This window comes from Neopelma chrysocephalum, unplaced genomic scaffold, assembly GCF_003984885.1.
Source record: "Neopelma chrysocephalum unplaced genomic scaffold, ASM398488v2 Primary Assembly neopelma1_121, whole genome shotgun sequence".
Lineage (NCBI taxonomy): Eukaryota > Metazoa > Chordata > Aves > Passeriformes > Pipridae > Neopelma > Neopelma chrysocephalum.
The window spans coordinates 2,048,026-2,073,048 of record NW_020897783.1 but is presented as its reverse complement, the minus strand read 5'-3'; the positions used below and the strand labels follow the sequence as shown (position 1 = coordinate 2,073,048).

Here is a 25,023-nt window from a genome sequence, read left to right as displayed (position 1 = left end):
ACCAAAAGGATGGGATAGGAGAGAGAGAAAGATGACTAGCACAACTACATGTTTTAATAGTCTGAAATAAGGAAGATATAGTATATAGCAAAAGCTCCAAGAGAAAACACAGTATTTACAGAAGGATGAATTAAAATGCAGAGATGGTTACACTAAATTTTCTTGTGAGTAAACATTCAAGTTCAGATTTTTTTTCCAGTTGTTTTACTTGGCTTTTAACATTTGTGTTCACTTACTTTACATTGTACATAACCATAAACATTCCAGCAGCTACAGTTCTCTAATATTAGACCTTATGGTGTCGGATGTCAATTTATGTTCAAGTGGTATAAAGTTGTATTAATTTCTTTAATTTTTTTTCCACTTTCCCCTAATTCTTGCTGCCTGGTAACTGAAAACTGAAAATTAACCAGTAATTAATTCTGTCATTAGTCTCTTCTTCAACCCAGGCAAGGATGTCAAGGATAAGACAAGATGTTTAAAAGCTTTAGCATATAAAGTCTACCCTCTTTTCCTTTATCTTTTCAATGTAGTTTATTGTGATTCATTTGTAATGTGCACTTCATTACCTAAAGTAGTAAAGAATGCTTAAAAGCATTGTGCCACAAGTGGTCCTAATGCATTGCTAGGAAAAATAAATGATTCCCCCCCCACTGGAGCATTCCCAAAATAGTAACAAGAAGATTAGTATATGGCAATAAGGCAACATTCAGTAGTATTTCTTCCTCCTTTATGTGACAGTCCCCACTCTTTAGTTCATAAAGGGGACTGTGTAGGAGATGTCCTGTTCCTGAATTTTTCTTCAGAGGAGTACAAAGGGTATGTAACAGGCTGTATGTTTGTTTCTTTTTTCCACTTCAGCTAAAATAGAATTTGAAATACTTTTCTGTTTACTTTCTCTGAATTCTGTGTGGCATAATCAACACAGCAGCATGTCCAGGGCTGGTGTTCCATAGAAGCAAATACTGTGCCAGATAAAACCAGACCTTCAGCATCTCAATATCCAGATGATCTTCCACATGTTCATAAAAAAGGGTTTTCTCACTGAGTTGCACCTTGTGGAAGGTGTGAGCTTATCTGAGCTCACTGCACTTGGCTTGGCAAGTAACCACCAAAGGAACAGACTCACTCCTCAGTATCTGGAGAATTTTTTAGTAGAAGACCATAGGTTTGGTGCTGATACACGTTTTCCTGTGTCAGAGGTAGCTTTGATGGGCATTTGCAGTATGAACAACTCTTCAGCATGCAGGGTTGGGTTTCTGGCAAAGCTGCAGTTGAGCTCTAAAACTTATGGTACTGATGTGAACAAATCACTATTATTATTGCCATCACCAGTGCAGCTTCATGCTGTAGTTATTTTGTGATGGGATATATTTTGGTTATAAATGTTGTGATTTTTTTTTAATGTAGATGCCAAAATCCTTTTTTTAAATTTATTTTTTCTTTGAAATAACAAATAATTGTATTGTACTGCTACAGTAAAACTAACTGCGGTCTGTAGAGGAAATTGTATGTTACTAACTCTCTTTATTCACTTTGTGGTTATTTGATACTGTGTAGACTTAGTTTTACTGTAGCTTTTATATTTTCTGGAGGCAGTAAGTAGTCACTAGCAAGCGTCAACAAGATAATATGGACCTATAGTGCTAAGTGCCTTTTTAATGGTATGGATTGGAGGAGTAACAATTTCAGGGCCTGGATAAGAGAGGAGATAGTGCCTTTGCTGGATTTTCCAATTCAGGTGAGTTCCTTGCATGAATTCTTAGCAGGAAGGTTTAAAACCAGGCAGAAGTCAGTTTAAAGAAATAGAGATCACAGATCAGTCAAGCCTGATAGTTTTCACAGACTGGTAGGATGTTCCCTGTCAGATCAGGGCTGTTCCAATGGGATTGTCAGGTCCTGGAGTGCAGTGACAGGTTCTGGGGTTCCCTGGGTTTGGTTGCCTGGGTTCAAAGGCTCTGACACTGTGCTGGGATCAGACAGGTGGGTGTCACCAGCAGTGTCTGTGGCCTCTGCCCCATGTCCCGGGAGCTGTGCTTGAGCTACTGTCCTTCCCTGGGCTGCCCAGGGCTGTGCTGTGCCCAGCTGTGCCTCCCCTGCCCCGACACTGCCTTGGCTCCCTGCTCCACTGATCCCTGTGGGTTTGTCTGGTGACCAGTCTCAGGACCTGCTCAGTGACAGTGAGGTCCCTTGACTCCTCTTTCACCACACCCTGCAGAGCAGCCTGTCCTTGCTGCCCCTTGGCAGTTAAATTTTGCAGTTTCAGCAGCTGTGCCTTTGTGTTAAACATTCTCTGTATGTTGACAACTGTGAGAGCTTCAACCACAGAATGTTAAGGGGTTGGAATGGCCATAGTCATTCATCTAGTACCAATCCCCTCTGCCATGGGCAGGGACACCTTCCACTAGCCCAGGTTGCTCAAGGCCTTATCCAACCTGGCTTTGAACACTGCCAGGGTTGGAGCATCCACAACCTCCATGGGCAACCTGTGCCAGTGTCTCACCACCCTCACAGTAAAGAATTTCTTCCTAATATCCAACCTAAATTTCTCCTTCAATTCATACACATTACCCATAACTGTCATTACAGTTCCTGATCAAGAGTCCCTGTCCAGATTCCCTGTAGCCCCTTCAGACACTGGAAGTTTCTGAGGTTCTGCCTTGGCATTGGACAGAAAAAAAATCAATCCTGAGAGATGAAAACACTCATTTGAAATTGAAATATGGCCTGACAATGTTTGCATTTTTCGTAACTAACAAACTTTTTAACTAAAAGAAACTGAAACACAAACTTCACAACCCCAAACCAAAGAGAAACACCAAGAAAACCTCATACGTGAGTTTGAGCCACAAGATACTAAGCAGAATTCCAAAATTTCAGGGCTTAACTTCATGAGTATGTTTTTTGGCACATGGTCCTTGAGGAGGGGATTCCTTGAGTGACCCCAGTGATCACTCAGCCCTGGTTTATATTCTTCAGCCTGCAAGGACCAATGGTTGTGCTCATGTTTTTTGTGGCCTTTCAGATTTCGTCCCATTTGATTTATGGGAACACAATTTATTCTTAGCAAAAGCATAATGCTTTTTAAGTTTGTACCCAGTGAACAGAAGGTAAAATTTCTTAGACTGTCATACACATTAATATTTTAATGTAGAGGTAGCATTTAATTTGAGAAGGAACCATTATTGTTCCATTAGTGCTTGGGGGTAGTGCCTGAAAGATCCCGTCTCTCTAATCCTCTGTCGTCTCAAGCTCCCTTGACCTTACTTGATCCATGGGCATTAGCTTTGTAATCTCCTGTCACTCATTTTTTCTTATCAGAGGATTCACCAAGGGCCTTCCAACAGTTAATAGCACTTAGTTATATTTAAAGTATATTTTTCCTGTTTAAATTGACGTAGAGGGTGGAGATACCAAGTTTAGTAATATATTCAACCTTGAAGGATTTCGTGCTTGGAAGTCAAGGATCATCTGTTTTAATTTTATCTGAGGCCTTAGTCTCTTACTAGCTGTATTGATTCTGGGGGATCATCCCTAAGAATTAAGTAGCCTCTGGATGTTGTTTTGCCTTTTACAATTCTTATTACCTCTTCTGTGAATTACAACCATATTAACAGTTACACATCAAGCTGAGCTCAAGTTGAAATCATCATCTGTTTTCCAGCAGATGGGTTTCATTAAACTGCAGTGGGTTTCGTGCTATTAAGTCAAAAGAGAATGTACATTCCAGGTGCATTTGGGACAGCTATGGGTGTTTACAGGCTTGGAATGTTACTGATTTGTGGTAAAAAGGAATGTCTGGGGAAGCTCTAGAGCACTGTGTTGATGTTTGATCAGTCTGAATGTTTTGAAATGATCTGCTTTCTACTCCAGGCAGTCAGATTAAAAATACCTTTGTGAGACTGCTCGAACACCGAAGCTGGTCAGGTCTTCTGGCTGTTTATCATCTCAAACATTCAGTTTCTGCAAAAGAAATGAACACAATCTAACTCTAAACTTCAACACAAATTTGATAATCTGACAGAACTAATAAATTATAGAACATACAGGCCAGCTTGGAAGGGGGTTGGAACAACCTGGTGTGGTGGAAGGTGTCCCTTCCCGTGGCAGGGGGGGTTGGAATGAGATGATCTTCAAGGTCCCTTCCAACCCAAACCATTCTGGGATTCCATAATGATCCAAGGAATTACAACAGGCTCTGTTGGTGAGGCTACTGATTGTAGTGGCATTTTTATCCTTTTTTTTTTTCCCTCCTTGGATTTTCCCCAAGAAATTCTAAGGAAAAATTTCAAGAGAACTTTCCATTTTACAGTGGCCCAGTAGCTGCTACTGCTTTAGCCAGGATCTCTTCTTATGATAATGCCTTTTGGCAGTCAACAATCATTTATTAAGACACATGCTTTGTTATTTAAGGATGTCTGTTGTGATTATTATTTCATTACCTGGACATGCTTGGTTTTTCTGTCTGCCACTCCCAGCAGATGGATGCCACACTGGGAAGTCTCTGATAACATAAATTACCAATTAAAATACATTAAGGTGATAACCATGTTAAGAACCACTCTGCCATGATCATTGAGCTCCTCTGATGCTTTCTTTATTTTTGTTTTCTGGTTTGCTTTAACTTCTATTTTAAAAGCCATGTGATGGTAAGGAGCAGAGACATGCCAGACTGTCATTATTCTATCTGCAGAAAAGATGAGGCATATTAGGAGGGAATGTGGGTTGTCCCCAGCTTGAGCCCATCAAAGTTATCTCTTTAGAAGGTTTATGTTTTATGAATGAGCAAACTACTGTACTTAAAAGTAGCCCATCATATACCTCAGGAATTTTCAGAAATGACAGTAGAGAAATGTTTGTGCATAATTGTCCTATTTTTTTTAAGGATATACAGTAGGACTGGGTACAATAACCAGTAGCTTCTATCTCATGTTATGGTCTGAAAATGGGAAAAGAGATTTCTCCTGATTGTAGCTAGAGGCTTAGGGCTTTAAGATGTTTTTTCTGAAAATGTATCTTCCCAAGCTTTAAGTCAGTAGGTATTTTACATGAAGACATAATATAGAGTGAGGTTTTAAAATACTACAGTATGATGTTTGCAAAGCCACTTCAAAACAGCAACATCCTATCAAGCAACCCCAAAATATTTCACTTGCAGTAACCCAAACAAATAACAAACCCCCGAGTTTTCAAAGAATATTTGTCTATTTAGAATAAAAGTCTTAGAAGTTGGGGAAACTTAAAAAAAGGCTCCAACACAAAACTAGAAACAAAAATACCAGCTTGAATACCTAAATCTGCTGGTAGATGTAGAGCAGTATGTAATACCAATATTAACCTCAAGGCTTGCAAGACTTTTAACACTCTCATAATCTTCTTTTAAAAATAAATTGAAATGACCTGAAAATGCCAGGAGCAACCTAACTTCTCACCCATTATTGCTTAATCATGATAATATAATACCTCTGCCCTCAGTACATTCAAGGAACGTATAATGTTTGTCCACAATTGTAGAGACATGTTCAGTCAACTACATATTCTCTATTGTCAGATTTTTTAAATCAGAATGTCTGGCATTGTCAGTTTTATCAATTACACTGATGCAGAGAAGCCTACATTTTTAATGAATATAAGGATTTTACTTTTCAAGTCTCGTCTTATAGAATTATCCATTGGATTTTTGAGAGAAAAGACAGTCATATAATCCTAATGCAATCAGAAGTCTGAGAGTACGTTGGATTTCACAGATTGACAGCATCTTTTGTAATTTGACATGGTGAAAAGAGATGGGTTTAGAGGCAACTCTGACCTACAGTATTTGGAATTGCAATTGGACTGTTTCAACACGCATGATTTTCAAGGCTTGGTTTAACCAGTGTGACCTTCAAAAGTTGCTGTTAACTGAATGATTAAGTGTTAAATCCTTCTTCTCCTTCCTGCCACCCCTGGAGTAACGTGGTTGGTAGGTGGGAGAATATTTTTGTTCCTAGTTGCTGTATGAAATGACAGGATTTATTATTTTGCAGTATCTGTGTGCAGCCCAATGAATCTTTATAACCCAGCTGCGATCCCAGCTTGGAGAACTGGTTCATGTTACTGGATGTTGAAACCCTTTCCTGGAAAATTAGTGGTGAACACCAACAAAAGAGTTTTTTTTCAGATAAACTTGGATTCAGTAAAGCCATAAAGAACTCTAGAAAGACCTAGAGTGGTTGTTTCTGATTACAAGAAACGTGGTTATTTCTTGTAATTTCCAGTATGTTCTTCAGTTTTGACAAGTTTTTAACTTGGACTATCCAAGAGGTTCATGATTTTGAGAGGGCTTTCTGTTCATTCTTAATGCTGAGTTCCTGTCTATATATCTTAAATTTGATGTGAAAAGATGGTAATTATTTTACAAGCTTGTGACACCCTTTATTAGAAATTCTTCACAACTTTTTGGATGAAGAGTGTTCTTCACAGTATATGAGTATTAAGGTTGCTGTTAATAGTAACAGTTTATTTTATTACACAAATGTGGTTTGTGTCTTGCCAAAGGGTAGATTTCTAACTTTGAATAGTTAATATAAAATGTTTTCTCCTATATATTCGATGCTGCCTTTATTAAAGCCTCTCAGTGTTAAAAGTGTGCTCATTTTGGAGACTTGGAGAAAGGAATCCAGGGGGGAGGCTGGAATTAGACACTGCCCTGAATCTGCACTGTGCTTTTCTCAAAGGCATTGAAACAACAGGTTTTCATGCTTTTTCTTGGAGAAGTGACTTCCTTGCAATCAAGTGAATTTGGTCTTAACCTAGGAAGATTTTATATGTTATACAAATCCTGTCTGTATTATGGGCCTTGTGGACTTGGAAGGACTTGGATGAACAGTAACTCTGATCTTACCAAATCACTTTGCTCAGATAGCTGAGGGGGCCTGTGGTTTTTACATCTATTGAAAAGTTAAAAGAGGTGTAGTGCTGAAATTGGTCCAACACACAATGATGGAAGTCTTAACACCCAGGGACACTCTGGAGGTAAACTCTGACATCCTTTGAAATGCTTCTGCTGGAGATTATGTTGATGTGTAACTCTTATGCAGAGAATGTTGGTAGAGAAGTGATTCCATTAACTCTGTGGATCTAGAAGGCTGAGAAAGATATTTTAGAGACTCTTTCTCAAATTTTCTATTTTTTTAATGACTTATTACTGTTTATTCCCATTTTTACTATGATTAAACTTCTCAGCAAATTTCCAAGTATTTTGCTTGTGGGTTGTTTTTTTTCGTTTGTTTGGTTTGGTTTGGTTTTTTTTCCCAAAGGATGAAAATTGTGAGTGGTGACATATCACATATTTCCCATAAGCAGAAACTTGGGCCAGCTGGTGTATTATCTTGCCTAATGTAGTTGGAGTTCAGAGTAAGGCACTATAATAAATCCTTCTGTTTATCAGTTTTCAACCACAGATAGGCATGAAAAATAAGCAATTATAGATAGATACCTGTGATGAGGTTACAGCAGTGGATTATGAAGATTGATTTTGGTGATAGGGAATGAATTTCAGTGCTGCAGCTTTTGTCAGTAATATTAAGTTAAAAGGAAGTAATTCCAACTGGAGGGAATATCAGAGAGAAAAAAAGCAGACTTCAGGATGAGCTGCCCTAAGAAGGATTTTTGATGATACACAAGTTGACTCTAATAGGGAATTAAGCGGCTAAAGCAGGAAAAAGCTCTGGACTAGAGTTTATAATTTTAGTTTTAGTTTTTTGTATAAATTGAAAAGAGAGCTGTAGACAGGGCTTAGATTTGATACTGCAAAGGGTGTTTGCAAATACATGGGAAAAGCAATCTGCTCACAGAAACTGTTATCATTAGTTTCCATAGTGAAGAAAAATAGGAGGAAAAACACTTTGTGATTAAATAAAAAGATGATTTTACCCTTTTGAATATAAAGTATTATTTTCTATATGACTTTTAAAAATACTGATTTTTGACACAAGATGTTCCAGTGTTATGTTACTGTCGTGTTTATGTGCAGCAAGGCCATTTTGAGTTTTATCTCTTCTTGCTCAGTCTCTGTGAGAAAGCAATTTAAATTTTTTTGTTGTCTGAAGCTAGGGAAGAAAATCTGTCAAATGGCAAAATCCGTGTGTGTGCCAACAATCTAATTAGCAGAACCATTCTTTTAGTAGGATTTCTCTTGAATGGATGACATTGTGTCAGATATCTGTGGTGTGCCTGGCTCGAAAGTCATGTATCTAGCATTTAATATGGAAGAAATTCTAATTGGTGTGGTGTTACACAACAGTTTGAAAATTCTTTTTGGGGAAATTAAGCCTGTTTCAGATTCCTGACTTAGCATGTCAGTAGTGGTCAACTTGCCCTGCTGAATACAGTGGCAGGTATCTCCACTGGTTGTCAGGACCTGGTATTGGGAACAGATAATTTAAGTAGAACCTCTCTGTGTTTGTAGGACTTAACCCAAATCCAGAGAGGATTATCAGTTTTAAGCTGTTTCTGCTAAGATTTGAGTGGAATTGTAACATATTATTTCTCCCATAATGTAGCAATATTGCAGCACATATACTACTAATCAACTACTATTAATCATAATATATGAATGCAGATGCATAATAATGTACTGTTATTAATATACTGATGTACATGTATAATATATCTGTGAGATACATATAGGGGGATATTTTGTTAGAAGAAGATACCTTGAGATACCTGAACTGTTGAGAGATGTATGTCTCTAAAATTTCTTTCCATCCACTGTCTTGAAGCACAAATTGTCATAAATGAGGGAGAAAGTTAATTTTATCTACCTTACTAAAAATGAGTTAAGTCTGGTTTAAGGTCCATTCTGTAGGCAAGCAGCTGTGCCAGTTACAAAACACAGGGGACTGCATTTTGTAACGTGTGTGTCGTGGTAATTGCAAAAAAAGGAAAAACTTAAGAGATATTTGCTGCCCTCATTAGGATGTGGAGTTATGCTTAAAAAAAATCATGTTCACGGACGTGTATTTTGAAATCCTTAATGCATTGTCCTGCTAGACATCCACATATTACACATTATTGTCGCTGTCAGTCTCTTCAGCACATTCGTTGTCCTCTGGCAAGTCCTTGTCCAATCATGCTTCGTTGGACACCCTGATGCTGTTTCTACAAGTTGTCAGGTCGCATTTGTGGAGAAGTACAGCCCTGTCCGGTGTTCCTGCTGTAGCTTTTGCTTTGATGTATGGTATGCAGTCAAGGGAAAACTTACTTACAGTCATTTTCCTCCAGACTGCCTTTATCTGAAAACGAAATAGTGATTTATTTACTGTTTCTTTGTTATGAATCAGATTGTCTGGGGTGGATGGAAGAAGATAATATATCCATAAGATCTGTAAGGTGATATGCAGTGGGAATGTTTGCTGGTCAAGAGAGGCACCCAGACCTGTCTCTTCCATTACCTGCAATGCAGTTCCTGCTGCATATCCTAACAAAATTCTCAAGATTATTCACATGTTTCAGAGGTAACCAACATACTGCTGAAAGCTTTGGTCTTGCCAAGATACCAAAATGACATTAAGGTCTCTTAACTATTAAAACAGAAGTAGCTGGAGGAATGTGCCTGAGTCCTTTTAGTTTCCGATCAATAAAGTTTGCTAGAGCATGTGAGGACTAATCTCAGTCCTGATGTACTTTTGCACGGTTTCCTTACAAGTAGTCTTCCTCAGTTACAAATATATTGTGAGTACCAGCATATTAATTTTCAGTGAACTGGTTATACATTAGGTGAAAAGAGTGGAATTAGTATCCAGGATTATTACTATTTCTGCAATAAAAATCAGTAATTCTTCGACTGGGACTTGTTTTTCGATAGAGGAATACATACATGTCAAAAACTTTAGCAGAACTTGTAACAGAGTGAGCTCATGGGTTGATTAGGGTAGTGATTTCCAGACTTGAGAGAGACAAACCATCAGTAACCTCTCTAGGTGGCATTCACATCCTTGATAGGTCTTGCTATTATAGGGGCAGATTTTCAAAGGTTCTTAACTCAGCTTCTAATTTAGTGCTCACTATTCTAAGCCTGCAGTATGCCCAGGCAAACTAGGCTAAGACTGGGTATTTACAAACTTGTGGCAGCTTCCACCAGACCTGTTCTTTTCAGAGGAGACAGGCAATTTTGACATTAACTTCTCCCTTTTGTACTTATTCTTTTTGGACACCTTTTAATTAAGATTTTTGGAGTGGTCAAGCAATCAGTGATCTCGTTTGGCACTTCTCATTCAAGAACTTACCCTGGTGTGGGTTGCTGTGGTGGATGTCCAACATGTTCCCTCCTCTGCAGTCTCTTCAGGTGTCTTGGACTGACTGTCCTGGGACTTTGGGAACACATATTCTGACTTAAGACGTGTCTTTGAAACATATCTGGTTCTATTTAGTGTAGTAGTGGGAAATAAGGTTTTTTTCAGCTCTTTTTGGCTGCTTCTTTGTGCTGTGGAGGAGAAAGCAAAGCAGCTGTGTTCGCAGAGCCTGTCTGAATGCTGGAGGGAATTACACCTGGGTGACTACAAGGAAAGTGCAACAGCAGTGTGGGCTGCTGTGCTCTCACCTCAGTGTCAGTGGTGTTTTGTAGCAAGGCAGTAGGAGTTCATCTTTGGAAACTTTGGCTCCACATGCGCTGTTTCAAAGAACGTTTGGCTACAGAAGCTGAATTGAGCGTCCTCACACTGGGCCTCCCAACCCTTCTGTCTGCAGAAGTGCAATAATACATCACACACACGCACAGGTGGTCTCACTTGGAGTCGGGAAGACTTTGTAGGACTTGGATGTGCATGGCAACTGAGAATTTTCCCATGAAAAAGTCATTTTGCATGTATCCAAGTTCTACAGTGGTGCAAGGCATTTTTAAGGTTCATTTTTTAGGAAACTGCTCACTTCTGTAATTTACCATTTGATAAATCAGAGGTCTGGTTTTGCTGCAGACACTGTTTTTTCATATGTGTTACCTTAAACTGATACTGCATTCCCTGGAACTTAGGTTCTGGGTACAGGGTATAATTACAAAGAATTTAATGTGGATTTAATAAGTTACTGTCACTACACTTTTTCTTGCTATTTAGAGAAAGAAAAAAAGGACATGTACTCACAGTTCTAAAAGTCAGATGAATTAATACAGTTTTATGAGTTGAACTAAGAACTTCTGTGATTATCTTGGGTGAATGCTGATTTTTCTATTAAGGAATTTTCTGGGTAAAAATAGAACATACTCAAAGGTCATGATGGATTAAGTCTCGGGAATCTAAACTAGGAAACTTGCATTTGACTTTTTCTGTCACAACACCGAGGAGTTTTGTTTACAACAATCCCCTTGTGGTTGTTTATAGATGGCAGATTCTGATATGCTGTGCTAAATATGCCACTTGCCAGTGGACAGGAGATTCTAAGTATGGAAAGCTGAAGCTTGCAAGAGGCTAATGTGAAAGATGAGGTGGTGCTTCTGTGGGAGCGAAGGGACAACATCAATAAATGCACATGTCACACAAAGGAACGGATTTTAGTTGGAACATGGAGGTTTTTTGGAGAGGGATGTAATGCTGCAATTAAGGAAGTAGAGAGGGAGAACAAGTACAGCAGTTCAGCCGAAGTGGCACAGCTTCCTGGGAGAATAGGCCTCCTTAGCGAGGTAACACTGTTTACAAGATTAGATATTTTGGCAGCACTTTATATTTGGAGTCTTAAATACTAAGTTCTTTGTATTATTAATTAGATTTAAATTAAAACTGATAACTTCAGATGTTCCTTTTTGTATGTTGTTTCAGTTCCTCTAAAGCTGTTTTGAAAATAAGTGCATGTGTGTATATGTTTTCATGTATGTATAAATAATAAATCAACACTGAAATTAAGTATTAACACCATCAGCTCTGACTTTACATCCATTATTAAACTTGTGGATAAGTCATCCTCTAAATGTAGGTGTCTGTTGTTACCTTGGCCACATTCCAGGCTGTGTCAGTGCAGTTGTGCTGCCTTTGGAGTCACTCAGGGTGTGAATGCATCACTTTTCTGAGACCAGAGGCATTAAATATGCATTGCAGGAACACTCACCTTGGCTTCTCTAGCAAAACTATTACAAGTGCAGTGTCAGTCTGCTGGGAGCCAAATTGGTCAAAAGGCTTGAGTTATATTTATACTGAACTCCCTGATGTTACTGATAATATTTGTCAGTTAAAAAAAAATACTCTGTTCGCTGTCTTGTGTTTCCTTTCTGCCTCCTTTTCAGCAATATCTGCCTAATATTTATTACTTGCTTAGGAGCTTCACTGTCTTCATGGGTTGATTTAATCATGGCAAAAGTATAGTAAATAATTTTTTATCAGTTTTTAAGGGTGTTATCTTATTGATTTTTGGAAAATTGAAAAGTTCCATTCTAGTTTTGGGGTTTCTTTTGTTTTTGACTGTTTGGATTTAATAGCATTTAAACTTCAGTAGAAGTGAAAACCATACTAGGATTTCAGTGAAGTTTCTAAAATGGCAAATCACTACTTAGGGTGGATTGGTTAGAATTTTTTTGGCAACAAATATTTAGATTCAAAATTCAGAGTTGCTCTAATCTTTGCATAAAAAAATATTTGATGCTTTTTAAAAAAAAAACAACCAAAACTTTTAGAAAATATTTGTATTTAAATATGTATTTAAATTTTGAAAATAAAAGAATATATGATCTTTCCTAAGGAGAAATCTTAGCAGAATGTCATAGGGATGGCCCCAGTCTTGCAGTTCAGCAGTACGTGTGCTGGTTATTCCTTCCCCACAGTCTGGATGCTGTTGATTGCAGAAGAACCTTAAACCCCGACTTTTTCTCCCAACAATATTGCAGGATATTACTCAGATATTGTTAAGTTTCTGTTACTCTGAGTGCCATTAAGTGGCTGTCTAATCATTTCCTCACGTTTCTGTGGCCCCTAGGGAAGGATTGGTACTTGGTGCACGTGTCCCTCACTGTGACAGACGTGAACGACAACGTCCCCGCCTGGGCCATGGAGCCCTTCCCGTTCCTGGCTGTGGTTTCCCCTGAAGCTCCAGGAGGTACTGAAGTGTACAAGCTGCTTGCTGTGGATGCAGATGAAGGGATCCATGGAATTGTGGAATATTTTCTCTTGGAAGGTAAATTTTAACCCTCCCATTCCCCACGTATTAAGCTTTGCTATTGTGACTTTTTTTGTCTTTTATCCTCAGTTTTGTTAGTGAAAGACCTTCCCTTCCTCCTGCAAAAGGTTCATAAGCCTTCAGCTCTGGGTGTGAGAAAAATCAACTTTTATTGAGGGTATGGAGAGATTTCTTTGCAAAGTTGAGTTCCTGCCCATGTTTTTCCCTGGGGGATGATGATGATGGAGCAGTCAGTACTCCCCAGGGCTTCGGCAGGGGGGTGGCAGTGGGGACTGCCTGTTCATGAGATAAGACAGGATGTGGAAGAAGCACAGTTTGTTGGGTGGAGAGGAGGGTTAATGTTACTATCCCTTGCAGCAGTCATGCTTCTGGTTCATCTCTAACAAAGTTTTGAAGGTCTGGGTTGTGTAAAGCTGTTACAGACTCATTGATAATTTTTTTGCATATCTCTTAAAAAAACCTTCAGTAATAGTTCTATCTGAGCAGAAGGAGAGCAACCATACCCCTCCAAAGATGAATTTGTTTCTCTTGGCCAGGACCTCAGTAGGGTATGGGATATTTAGGGTGAAACAACAGCAAAGTATTAGAGGCTAAAAGAAGGATGGAGAGAGGCTATTTACAAGGGTATGTAGTGACAGGACAAGGGGAAATGGCTTCACACTGACAGAGCGCAGGTTTAGATTGGGTATTAGGAAGAAATTCTTCCTGTGAGGGTGGTGAGGCCCTGGCACAGGTTGCCCAGAGAAGCTGTGGCTGCCCCATCCCTGGAAGTGTCCAAGGCCAGGTTGGACGGGGCTTAGAGCAACCTGGGCTAGTGGAAGGTGTCCCTGCCCATGGCAGGGGGGTGGAATGAGATGAGCTTTAAGGTCCCTTCAAACCCAAACCATTCTATGATTCTGTGATACAGAAGAGTGGCAATTGCCCAGAGAAGTAAAATACAATTTAGAAATGTAACCATGAATATCATGAATATAGTGATTTCTAAGTTCTAAACAAACTTTTGAACTTTAGTGTGCATGCTTGTCCTAAGCCAAAGCCAACTGGGGATATGATACCATATTCTCCTCCTTTTTAATCAAGTAAAAGTGTTCTTGCTAACAGCAGCTCGTGGACCTGTTCTTTTTAGGTGGCGAAGACAGATTTGAAGTTGAGAAGGACTCTGGCTGGATTAAAACAACAGGTTTGCCATTGGTGAGGGACAAGGAGTATTTGCTGACTGTGCTGGCAGCAGATAAACTTGGAAGCAGAGGGTCTCCAGCCTCTGTTTCTGTTCTTGCTGGATTTCGACCACCACAGTTCACCAACATGTCATACTTTGTGTATGTCCCTGAGAGTACACCACAAGGAGAACCGTAAGTAACAGCTCAAACACTGCAGTGGGGTTGTGTTCCAAGTTGTAACTTCTGCTTGATCTCCGCAAAGCCTCATATTGTTTGTGAATTGTAATACATACTGTGAGCAGCAGTTCAGCTCTCTTATTAGAGGTGATCAAGATACAGTTTGACGTATTTTTTAGTTATCCTTTTATAGAGAAAAGTGGTATTGCATAATTGTGGTTTCTTGCTTTTTGAAATGATATGGAAAGAATTAGAAGATGTTGGTTGTGTCTTAATTTTCAAACAAAATGCAGAGTGCAAATTAGCGCTGTTACATCATGAAGGAAGATATCCTGTGTGAAAGAACACAGTAATTTTATGTGTCAAATTCAGCGAATTGACTTCTTCAAAGTGAAAATTGGAAAAAAACCAAAAGACTGGCTTTCCTGTGTTCATCACAGTGACAAACTGAGCAAAAATGAAGATGCCATAGAACTTGTCATCTTATTTTTCCATCCTTTGTCCAACCATGCTGATTGAAATATCATGGAAAATGCTAGTCCTACAGATCCACCTGAATACTCAGTCCCTTCTTTTACAAACTGTTTTTTTGTTACAGCAGATATTTGTTCTTCTGCATGAATTGAAAATACTTTTGTCCAGTAAATATCTTCCTTCTGTAGCAATTGAACTGTTTTTTTATATTACATTATCTATGGTGTTGTATTTTAACTGTTCAATCTACAACATTTAGTTTTACAGTGACTGAATAACCAAGGATTGTTAAGATAAAATATTAATAGTAGATAACAAGTTTTTTCTTTAAAACTACAATAAAATTAAATTACACAGGCATAAAAGGAATTCAAGAACTGCAAAATACTATAATATCTAACAGGTAGCTGCAGTCTTGGGAATTAAAAATAACTAAATTCTTTATAACTATTTTTTATTGCTATTTAGAAATAGGTTTGCATGCCTAAGATAGTAGATTAGTCAGTTGGTCAAATTGCTTGGTAATATCCGAAAGGAATTAAGTATTTAGTGTGGTTCTTACATCAGAAAAGGTTTGAATATACACAGTGCCCCCTGTGAAAGTGGTTTCTGTGATGTGTTGACCAGAAATAGCCATGAAAATGCATTTAGAATCCTAAAGTTCTCATATTTAAATTGGACCGATTACCCAAATATGCAGGAGAACAGAGTTGTTGTCATGCACTGGATGTCTGGGTTTGGGATTTCCCAATTACAGACTGATTTAAGGCTGGGGCTGAGCAGAGGAGCATTACCAAATCTCCCTCTTCCTTTGGTCTGCCACTGGTGCTAATCAGCTCCAGCTGCATGGGCAGGCTGAGCCCAGAGAATACAAAGCCAAAAACAGACAAAGCTTTTCAGTTGGGTTGTTAAATGTTCTCCCAGCACGGCCTTGTGGTTTTCAGTGCTGACAGGAGAGGAGAGGTGGCATGAGCATCCAGCCAGGGCAGGGTGCTGGAAGGGGGGCAGAAAAATTCTGGTGGCAGGAATGCAGTCCTGCACTGGCTGGAACTACCTGTGAAACCGCATCACTGGAAAATACAGAACAAAACTCAAGTGAGATAATGACCTACAGGAATGTTTCCCATTGTTTGTAGTGCACCTGAGGGAAGTGAGAAGACAGCAGCATGGAAATACAAGGGGTGAAAAAGGAGTTTGCACAAAATGAGTTCTGTCTTATTGATTGTAATTGTCACAGGATCACACATGGTGGTGGGTTCTCCTGGGAGATGGAGTTCTTTTTCCTAAGGAACCTGCATGATAAGCTGACAGACACTTGAGGAATTAGTATACTGGTTTAAATGTCTTAATATTTAGTTTTTAATTTCTTCTTTTACTTCATACTGTGGGCATCTCCACTTGAAGGCTTTAAACACATTGGACTTCAGTGGGAAAAAGACAGTGCCAGACAAGAGCTAAAACCATATGTCCTGTATAAGCTGTAACACCCACGCTCTTAGGGCCTGGCTCTTATCCTTTTGCAGTTATCTGTTGGAACTTTAGGGTGGTATGACTGCAGCAGCAAACTTACTGTGCTGATATTAAAATGAATCTTTTTCATCTTGCTTTATCTTTTAGCTTCCTGCCTGAAAACCATCTTCTGCCGTAGAAGGAAGTTAGAGTAGGCAAATTCAGCTGCAGCAAAAATTAAATCCTCTATTCCTGTGTTTTTAATCCTTACTGTGTTCTGCTTCCAAGAATCCTGTCTTTATCTGTTTAACCCCAAGGTGATAGAACCACTGTGTAACAAAATGTTTGAATTGGTGTTTAGATACAGCTGTCACTGAGTTCAGTGAGGATAGCTCAGAGCAGACCTACAGGGTTGCACTATCATTTATGATATGCATAGTTTTTGTCATATTTCTCAGAATATTGTATTATATGCTTGAGTTCTCTCTCTTTTTTTTTAATGCAGCTTTCTTACAGTCACTGCTGTGTCATATCAAAAGAAATCCCTGAGCTACAGTTTACTCACTAATCCTGGTGGTCTATTCAGTATTGATCAGGCAACAGGAGAGATCAGTTTAACTCGCAGTGTGGATTATGAGAGTGACCCACACCAGTATCTGCTTTTGGTCAGAGCAGAGGAGGACGAGGAACAGTTCAGCAGTGCTGCTGAGGTAGGTGCTCTCCTCTGGCAGCCTGCATGGAATTCCATTTTCCCTCATCCTTTTGATTTCTGTACAGACTCACCAGGAGCTCCCATTTCTGTGTGTTCTGCTGTCCTTTTTAGAAGTCTTTCTGTCTATGGATAGTAGTTGAAGACTGGTTGAGCTACTCTTAGAGTTCACTCTTGCAGATGCTCTAAAGACTGTTTCTGGGGGAGCAGTATTCCATCCCATCACAGATCCTAGGCCTCATCTGGGAAGACATGGAAATAGGGGCAGCCAAGCCAGACACGAGGTTTTGTCTTGCTCTAAACCTTCATATGATGTGAAGTTTAAGATTTGTTCCAGTTTAAAACAAAGACACAGCAGAAAATTACTTATTTTGTATCAAAACCACAGAGTGAACTTGTAAAAATGAAAAGTACTAAAAACTCATAGATATTAAAAAATTATGGTTTGTGGTATTTTAGAAAGTTCTTCGAGAGCAAAAATATTTCTAAATATAGTTATTACACTTGCTTGAATTCATGGATTTGCTGAGCTGGGAAAAGCATGCAGTATGAGTTTGTTCCTCCTGCAGGAAATGAGGAGGAACTGTAGAGGAAACAGGAGACAGAATTATTAGAGACAAGTGTGAGGACACAGAGAGCCAGGGAAGCAGCATGTCAGTGTAATAAACACTGGCTGTAGCACGCCAGAGATGATAGTTTCTATTGCCCCTTTAATGTACTACAAAATGAAGAGGGGCAGAACATGACTTGAGAGAGGATTATGAGATGATTTTACAAATACAATTAACCTAAATGTAGTTTTAACTGGTACCTGCTTTACACAGATACAACCTCAACAGTTGAGAGAGAGAAACTGTTCACATCTGCTCTGTAAGGCTTGATGGAATACAGCTCTACCTGTTTCTCTGTGATGCAGAATGCCCCAAGCAACTTCAGAGAGCCTGAAGTGCAGCAGGATGAATGGCCAGAAAGGCTAATTTACACTCTCCTTACTGCTAGGAGTGTAAACAATGCAACTGTGGACTCATACCTGACACAGGAATAAGAAAGCATTTTTAAAGATGTTAGAAGCAAAATTGTATTTCTTTCTTAGTTTGCCACAACCACAGAATATTTTGAGTTGGAAGGGACCTGCAAGGATCATCGAGTCCAACTCTTAGGCCTGCACAGGACACCCCAGGAGTCACCTGAGAGTGTTGCCCAAATGCTTCGCGAACTCTGTCAGGCTTGGGGCTGTGACCACTGCCCTGGAGATCAGTTTACATCTGATTTGTGCTGCTGTGATTGAATTCAGAACTTGGTCTTGGAGATTTATACTGCTAAAATGTGATATGCTTGGCAGTAGAGTTTTTAGTGTTACGAGTCACCGAAGTGTTGTAAGATAAGATAACAGAAGAAGGGGGCTTGGCAAGAAGATGGTCCATTTTCCTTTAAATTAGTAGTTGGGAATAACCAATGGAGATGAAGGGTTAGTGGAAAACATTGCTGCAGGGTCTGGGACTTGGCAATTCCTGGTATCTTTGAATGTAATATCTCTGCAGGAAAAGAGCAATCTAAGAAAAATGGTTTATCCTATGTGCTATAGCTGCTGAAGACCTCAAGGATGTTTTTGGGAAATTCTTCTACATGATATGTCTAAGAGTACTGAACCTGTTCCCTTGATTCACTTTGCTGTTTAACATTCCCCTCTTCTCCACTAAGGTTTTGGTTGTAATCACAGATGTGAACGATTGTGCCCCCGAATTTCATCAGTCGATTTACAGCAAAGTCGGTGTTCCTGAAACAGTTCCTATGACAACTGCACTTCTGCAAGGTCAGTACTCCTGAAACCATTTGTTACATTGAGTGTGTATTTTTTTTCCTCCCACTAGTCAGAATTCAGTTCAGAGGCCAAAATTTCTTGTCCCAGCATGGGTGGTCGCAGCTCTCTGAAGGCAAGTGGCACCTTGCAGAATTCTGTCAGAGTTATTTACTACTGCCACAGCCCAAATAATTTTGGGGGAGGGGGAGACAAAGGAAAGAGATCTTCTCTGTAGGATTTTGAAGTAACAGAACTTCAGTTGTGGTTGGTATTGTAGCAGCAGGCTCATAGTAGCAATCTTGCTACATTTCTTGAAGGAAGGAAGTGATATTAGATCAGAAATTATGGACACTTCAGCTCACATTCTCTGCCCGTCTCTGAGAGTCCTTTGTGGGCTTGATGTGGGAATTTGCTCTCTTGCATTAAAAGCTTCAAATGCAGTTTAACTGTTCGATATGAGGTTTTGTTTGCATACTTGACAAAAAGACATTGCTTCTTTCCAGTGGAACCAATAACTTAAGCTTTAAGTGATGGTGCTCTGTAAAATGTAGCAATAAAGCAATTTTTTGTCAACTAAGCAGTTGTTCAAGGGTCTTGTATTAATCTTTAACCGTTACATAAACTTTTTCTAAATCTTGAGGGGGAAAAGGAAATTAAATGACAGGAAAATTGCTTTTCCATAGTAAACAGGATTTTATAACCTCCTACTGTTCTGCTTAGTGATTTATCCTGTACTAATGGTAGTTAGTTACTGTTCTGGTAACTGTGCTTCTAGCATGGATTTTTGTAGGTTATGGGTAGGATCTGACAAGCACATAAGGTGCATCAGTTGAATAATGTATGTAAATATTCCATCTTTAGTTACACAGCGTGGGATCTGTTTGAGTGATCTGAAGTCAGCACTGTGGATCAGGTGGACATGAGAATATACATCTCTGTGTGGGAATGTGTTTTTGATAGTACAGGGCTCTTTAAATCCACCAGACAAAGGCAAGATCTAGTGGTTGGATTCAACTGGGGACTTCACTTTTGTTTATTTTTAAATGACTTATTTTCAGGTAAGGGTTAGTTCAGTAAAAAGCACAGGGGAGAGCAAAGTTTTATAAATGATTTCAAGCACCACGTGCCAAGGCAAGGCCTACTACAGCAGTAATTACAGCACTTAGCATTCCAATTCACTAACTTTGATCTACAGAGTGCCTTTCTCTTCTCTTTCCATAGTGACAGCCACTGACTGTGATTCCAAAGAGAATGCCCAATTGCTGTATTACACGCTGAGTCAAGACTTTGGTATCACTTCTCATGGCACCATTTTTCCAGCGACACGGTTGGACTACGAGCGACCCAACCACCTTTATGAGTTCATCGTCATGGCTGTGGATCAAGGGGAGGAGCCAAAGACTGGGACAGCAACTGTCAGGATCCACGTTTCAAATGTGAATGATGAAGCACCTGAGTTTTCCCAGGCAATGTAAATACATATTCTTCAAACTCTGTTATCTTTGTCATTTACTGTTGGCGTTTTGTATTTTGGTTGAAAGGCTGATCACAGGGGGATGACTGGCTTTGGTTCAGTCAAATCTGAGAGCTGGACTGACAAATGTGGAGTGATATTTTCACTCTGAGACTCTGTTACTAGCAGGAAAAATATAAAAAAGGTAGTATATGGACAATCCCTTCTGACAGATCTTGCACTTACATTTCTTCCAATGTGTGCTGAAAGATACGATGCAGTAATTTCAGATTATACAGTTCAAGAGGACCCCTCAACCACCAAAGGAAATCAGGCAGAAAAAACAGGCAACACAGTGTTGCCCTGAGCCCTCATCCAGAAACATGGTGAATTTTGCCTTTTATTTAGGCAATTTAAACTTAGAGTCAGCAATCTGCATCTCTGGTTTATAGTTGTTAAAGAAAAATGCTTAGGTGACAGAATCCTAAATGACCACTGAATTATAAAACACACAAGATAAATGCCAGTAAGTGGAGTTCACTTAATTTCACTTAGTCCTATGCCCTACAAACTGTATATATATGTATTTTTTTCCTTCTAAAGCATCCATAAGCACTTTTCTTCCATGGTTGGGGCTCAGAAACATCTGAAGCAGTGCCAAAAGTACTATAAACTTGCATTTATGTTAAAGACTTAGTAATGGAATTTCCAGTCAGCTTCTGCATCAGTCTTCTACTCTTAGAAGTTGCTCAGAACAAAACCGAGGCAGAGATTTCAGTGATGTTAAGCTCGGGGTTTAGCTGAACAAAACATCAAAGCTTTCTGACAGTGCTTGTTGTATGTAAAGATAACCTCAGTCTTCAAAATCTTGTGCCCTCCTTTCTTTTCTGAGCATTGCTTTGGAGATACAGATTGGAAAATTTGATCTTTTGTAGTTTCTCATTGGATCTCTCTATATTTTCAAACACTAAACCGGGTTAAGTTTCTCACTCTTCAGCTGGTGCCTATTTTTCCTTTATTTATGTGTTTAATATTCAGAGACAATGAATATTTATCTATATCTGTTCCTAATATTTTAATCACAAGTGAGTGATGCTATTAAAGGTGCTGTAAACATCTCTAACAAATTGGGAGCAGAAAATACAGTTTAAAAAACCCCCGAATACTGCCAATTAATATTTAAACTTTACTGAAGAATATGATTAAAATAAACATTATTTTAAATTACCAAACATTTACAAGAAGCTTTTCTGTTCTTTCTGCAATAGCAGGCAAACTGCTGTTGTGTGCATGTCTAGATTGGCATTGGAACTGAATTCAACTCCTGGGATTCAAATTATCTCGAGTTTTTGGTTAACTAGGCTTTGATTTTACTCTGTCTTTCCTGTTATGAAAAAATCTTGAACCCAGAGGTGAATTTCAGGCAGGACTTTGTTGACGTTTTCAATGAAATAGAATCATTGTGAGCACACGTAGATTAGGGCCTGTTGAGAGACTAGTTTGCAGTTAATGTTATGCTCTGTGACAGGCTAATACAAATCTAGATGATGATGTTGTCCTTCTAGCCCTTTGTTTAAATAGATTTACAGTCCAGTATAAACTCATGATTCCTTGCCACGAGCTTTCTTTCGTTGCAGTTATTCTTTATCTCAGTTATGAAATGCTTAAGGCTACCACTCTGTTTCATTTTGTCAGTTTTTACTTTCTCTTTTTTGAGACCTCTTCTGAACTCTTCTGTCCCTGTATTTCACATTAAAAATTATCAGCATTACTGTTCATTTGCTTTCCAGATGCAGAGTTAAGACAGTGTCTTGAGGGTTGTGACTGAGCTAAAGCAGAATAATTTACTTCTCTTACTTGGTTGAATATAAAACGGGGGAAGAAAAGAAACTGTTTCTATGAAGGTTTCGTTGCAAACGCACGTATCTCGACAACGAAAACTAAGGGAGAGGTTTTCTTTGCATCCATTTTCTTTAAATATTTTGCTATTCTCAGCATATGGCCAGCGAGTCTGTAAGCACTCTGAACCCAGTGGTGCACATGTGTTTGGGTGGATACAGGCAGCTGTAGTTCATTCTTACAGCTGAGCTTTGGGATATCTACTGTGGACAGGTCTGTGGTGTGCTTAGTCTGACCTATGCTCAATCCAGTCAGATAAAATAATAAATATTTGGGACTTTGCTAAAGCAGGGAGCTTTTCTACTCCAGAGAGCATTAAGCTTAGGCTGATAATGCCTCTTAAAAGCTTAAAATGTCAGTGATGTGTCTGGACTTGGGAAGAGATTTTTGTAAAAGTGACATTATGCGCATATCCTCCAGATTTGATTCTCATCTTAGTCATGCTGGGGCAAAGACTGCACTGAAAGCATTTTGGGGGCTTGTCTCAAAGTGTGCTGTAACAAGCACTGCTTTAACTTACCAAATGTTTGCTGTGGGTCTGTGAATGAAGCTCATTTTTTTAAATTAAAAAACCCAAGTGACTTCTGCAGTTAGCACAAGTCTTCAACAAGTCTGAGCTTCGAAGCCATGGTACTGCTGGAAATTTGCAGTGGAAATCTCTGGGGGTTAATGTCAGAAAGACATGGATGGTTGGATAGATCATCAATACTACTATTTCACTGCTTAACAAAGAAGCATTGTACCAGTGTAGTTGTATTAGCACATTACACTCTGCAGTGCCCTCTGAACAGGTAATCAGTAGATGCTGTGAAGCTTATTCTCTGTACATTATTTCCTGTCTGAATTCATAAAGTGCTGTCATTTGGTTTTTTGGTGTGTTTTTTTTTTTTAAAACAGCTACAGGAGTTTTGTTTCTGAAGATGCAGGCCCAAACACCCTGATTGCTACAGTTAATGCTGTTGACCCTGATGGAGATGGTGTGACATATGAGATTCTGTCTGGGAATCAGAAGGGAAACTTTGTTATTGACCCTAAGAAAGGTAATGATATATTAGCTCTTTGCTGCTGCAGTAATGTTGATTCTGTTGTGATGCACTTTGAATTTCACAGAATCACAGAACAGAACCACAGAATATTCTTGAGTTGGAAGGGACCCACAAGGATCATCTAGTCCAGCTCCTGGCCCTGCACAGACATCCCAACAACCCCACCCTGTCCCTGAGAGCATTGTGCAAACCCTCCTGGAGCTCTGGCAGCCTTGGGGCTGTGCCCACTGCCCTGGGGAGCCTGGTCAGTGCCCAACCACCCTCTGGGGGAAGAACTTTTCCTGAGATCCAACCAAACCCTGCCCTAATGCAGCTCCAGCCATTCCCTTGGCTAATTTGGTCTCAATTAGGTAGCTATTATAAAATTGAATAACATATGCTGTCTTTGAAGCTTAATTTTAAAAAGTGCAGGGGAAGGATGCACAGACTCTCATTTAATGTTAAAAAAGGTATAATTTCCTGAAAGTTCTGTATAATTGACCCTCTTTACTTGTTCAGTGTTTGCTTTCAATAAATAATGGCCAGTCTTCGTGAACGAAGATTTTGGGAAAGGTCTTTTTACCTTTCAAGCCTGCGCAATGGATTTTTTAGGTGAGACACAGCCTGCGCTGAACTGAGCCCACCCTTTAATCCTAAGGTTCATCTGCCGGGGCCAAGCAAGCTTGGACAATGGCAGTGAAGTCCTCAGGACGTAGGTTTGTTTAGAGTGACCTTCTCATAGATGGATGGCCTCACAGGGCTAACGGGCTCCATCTGCCCGGGGGACTGGCTGGGATTCGAACCTGGGTCGCAGAGGTGAGAGTCCTGCATGCTAACCACTAGGCCACCAGGGGTCCCCGTTTGCTTTCAGTCTGTAACTTAATAGAACATTATTATAGATAACAGGGAGCTTAATAGACAGTAACTTAATAAAGAATGTTATTATTGATAACAGTGTGACATCCCAAAATGTCAGACAAGGATCTGAATAGCATTTGATGTAGGAAACTGGACATTCTGGTTTTTAGATGAGGCTTCCCCCCCACCATGCTTATGTCTGTCCTGGTTACACGTGTGAGCAAACACTTTTTAGCCAAGTTTACTTTTGTTGTACTGACAAAAAGCGATGCATTTGTAGGTAGAATGACACTACCATTGTTTTATTTCAGTGAAGGCAAAAGTATATAAAATCTGAATTAAAAAAATATTTTTAATTTAAGGACAAAATCATTCCTATGACCAATGTTATTTAGCCAAGAACACTGCATGCATGTGAAAAAAAAGTGTGTGGATAATACTTTTCAGTTTAAGGCATTTGCTCTGAAATAGCAATTTTTACATCTTTTTAAGTTCTTTTCAGCAGTCACATATTTTTAAAACATGAACAGGAAAAAAAAAATCCAACCACATTGGTGTCCTCATTAGAAAAAAAAAAATAGCAGAAACACCCAACATACAAGTAGGTTGGCATATCCCTTTAAATTAATAGGATTTATTTGCTATTGATTACTTGAAGAAAACAAAAGAGGATGTTTTGAGATTGAAACAGGCAAACAAACTGAAATCCCATTGAAGGGTTGAATTAACTTAATTAACTTCAGTTAAACCACTTTGTATTTTGAACTGCAATCAAAATTTGAACTTAGAGTTTTCAAAGCCTAAGCATTGAATATATAGGAAGGCATAAGCTGCCCTAAGTTATTCCTTCTCTTTATTTCATGGAGTTCACTTAACAT

At 39.2% G+C, this 25,023-nt stretch overlaps 1 protein-coding gene across 1 annotated transcript in view; it reads left to right on the top strand.

The window, feature by feature from the left end:
* LOC113974496 (neural-cadherin-like) overlaps positions 1 to 25,023 on the top strand; it is a 56,140-nt gene that overhangs the window by 2,419 nt on the left and 28,698 nt on the right. The window contains exons 2-7 of the mRNA XM_027697661.1: positions 12,940 to 13,137; positions 14,267 to 14,492; positions 16,906 to 17,110; positions 18,811 to 18,922; positions 20,132 to 20,381; positions 23,160 to 23,302. Coding sequence (XP_027553462.1) covers positions 12,940 to 13,137; positions 14,267 to 14,492; positions 16,906 to 17,110; positions 18,811 to 18,922; positions 20,132 to 20,381; positions 23,160 to 23,302 — 1,134 coding nt within the window. The remainder of the gene's footprint in view (positions 1 to 12,939; positions 13,138 to 14,266; positions 14,493 to 16,905; positions 17,111 to 18,810; positions 18,923 to 20,131; positions 20,382 to 23,159; positions 23,303 to 25,023) is intronic.